Below are 1,937 nucleotides of genomic sequence, written 5' to 3'. Positions count from 1 at the left end.
GTGTGTGTGTGTGTGTGTGTGTGTGTGTGTGTGGAGGTCGAGAGGGTCGAGCAGCAGCTTCCAAAATAAAAGCCTCACAAAGAAAGAAATGTCAAGTAGTCTGTGTTTAGACACCATATGTTCTGTTTGAGTGGAGCTCTGCTGTTCCTCTGGGCTGAACGTGCACACTCACGTGCACACTCACATGCACACACACGTGCTCAGTGATCTTTCTGCATTTATGATGACTGGTTAGAGTTTTCATCCTATGGAAGAGGATTGGGGCCACTGAAAACACTGAAAAAATAAAAATCTCAGAACTCTGATATTAAAGTCAAAATTCCTTTTTTTATTTTTTCAGTGGCCCTAATCCTCTTCTGTATCATCCAAATGTTGTGCAGATTTTTATCATTTTTGAGAGGATTAGAACATAAAATAAATCCTATAAATACAGAATTAGATCAAAGTGGTCTCATAAAGTCCTGGGGGCGGGGCCTGAAAAAGGTGAAGATAAAAACCTGCATGTCTTGACACAGATGTTTGTTTTTTGATGAGTTTTAAGCCTTTTGTTGGTCTGCAGGAGGAGAAACCATCAAAAGTATTAACCAGCAGTCCGGAGCTCACGTGGAGCTGCAGAGGAACCCACCTCCCTCCACTGACCCCAACACCCGGGTCTTCACCATCAGAGGCACCGCCCAGCAGATGGAAGTAGCTCGCCAGCTCATAGACGACAAGATCGGGGTACGTGAAACAAACGCACCTCCTCGAGTCCGTTTGCTCCGCCTGAGATTGTGAATCCAAGTGTAAAATGTCTGATCTGCTCTGGCCCCTGTAGGGCTCAGGGATCATGAGTAACGGAGGTTTTGGCTTCAGTCCCTTCACCCAGGGCCCCGCTGCACACCAGAAGTAAGAAACACAAAATAAAATCACCAGTGGTGACGCGTAGCGGATCATAAACCAGGTGTTTGTGTGTCTGCAGCTGTGGCAGCGGGCAGGCCTTTGTCACCGGAGTTTGGGGAAACACCTATCAGACGAGCTGGCAGAACCCGGGACAGCAAGACCCTGGTAAGAACAACAAGCATGAAGATACCCACAGAAATACACACATGCACACACTTCAGTGCTTTGCGCTCACAAACATTCTGCAGCTACACTTAGTTTTTTTTACCAAATAGATTTCAGTTGTCTTAGCTCCGCCTATTTTTGTTTCCTTTGTTAGTTCCTCCTCTTTTTTTCCTTCACTGTTAGCTCCTCTTTTTGTTTCCTTCACTGTTAGCTCCTCTTTTTGTTTCCTTCACTGTTAGCTCCTCTTTTTGTTCCCTTCACTGTTAGCTCCTCTTCTTTTTGTTTACGCTAACATTAACTCCTCCTCTTTTTGTTTACTTCAATGTTAGCTCCTCCCCTTTTGTTTCCTCTACCATTAGTTCCACCTCTTTTTTTTCCTTCACTGTTAACTCCTCCTCTTTTTTCCCTTCACTGTTAGCTCCTCTTCTTTTTGTTTACTTCAATGTTAACTCCTCCCCCTTTTGTTTCCTCTACCATTAGCTCCTCTTCTTTTTGTTTCCTTCGCTGTTAGCTCCTCCTCTTTTTGTTTCCTTCACTGTTAGCTCCTCCTCTTTTTGTTTCCTCTACCATTAACTCCACCTCTTTTTGTTTACTTCAATGTTAGCTCCTCCCCATTTTGTTTCCTCTACCATTAGCTCCACCTCTTTTTGTTTCTTTCACTGTTAGCTCCTCCCCTTTTTGTTTACTTCACTGTTAGCTCCTCTTTTTGTTTCCTCTACCATTAGCTCCTCCTCTTTTTGTTTCCTCTACCATTAGCTCCTCTTCTTTTTGTTTCCTCTACCATTAGCTCCTCCTCTTTGTTTCCTTTATCATTAGCTCCTCCTCTTTGTTTCCTCTACCATTAGCTCCTCCTCTTTTTGTTTCCTCTACCATTAGCTCCTCCTCTTTTTGTT

At 43.7% G+C, this 1,937-nt stretch overlaps 1 protein-coding gene across 1 annotated transcript in view; it reads left to right on the top strand.

Moving 5' to 3' along the window:
* The window catches only part of LOC106527815 (far upstream element-binding protein 3), a 21,180-nt gene that overhangs the window by 13,849 nt on the left and 5,394 nt on the right, over window positions 1–1,937 (top strand). Inside the window, exons 12-14 of the mRNA XM_014022810.1 lie at window positions 560–720; window positions 815–885; window positions 959–1,044. Coding sequence (XP_013878264.1) covers window positions 560–720; window positions 815–885; window positions 959–1,044 — 318 coding nt within the window. The remainder of the gene's footprint in view (window positions 1–559; window positions 721–814; window positions 886–958; window positions 1,045–1,937) is intronic.

The sequence above is a fragment of the Austrofundulus limnaeus genome, unplaced genomic scaffold (genome assembly GCF_001266775.1).
Source record: "Austrofundulus limnaeus strain Quisiro unplaced genomic scaffold, Austrofundulus_limnaeus-1.0 Scaffold343, whole genome shotgun sequence".
Lineage (NCBI taxonomy): Eukaryota > Metazoa > Chordata > Actinopteri > Cyprinodontiformes > Rivulidae > Austrofundulus > Austrofundulus limnaeus.
Note: the sequence above shows the minus strand (reverse complement) of the source record. Positions and strands in the feature narration are given on the sequence as shown.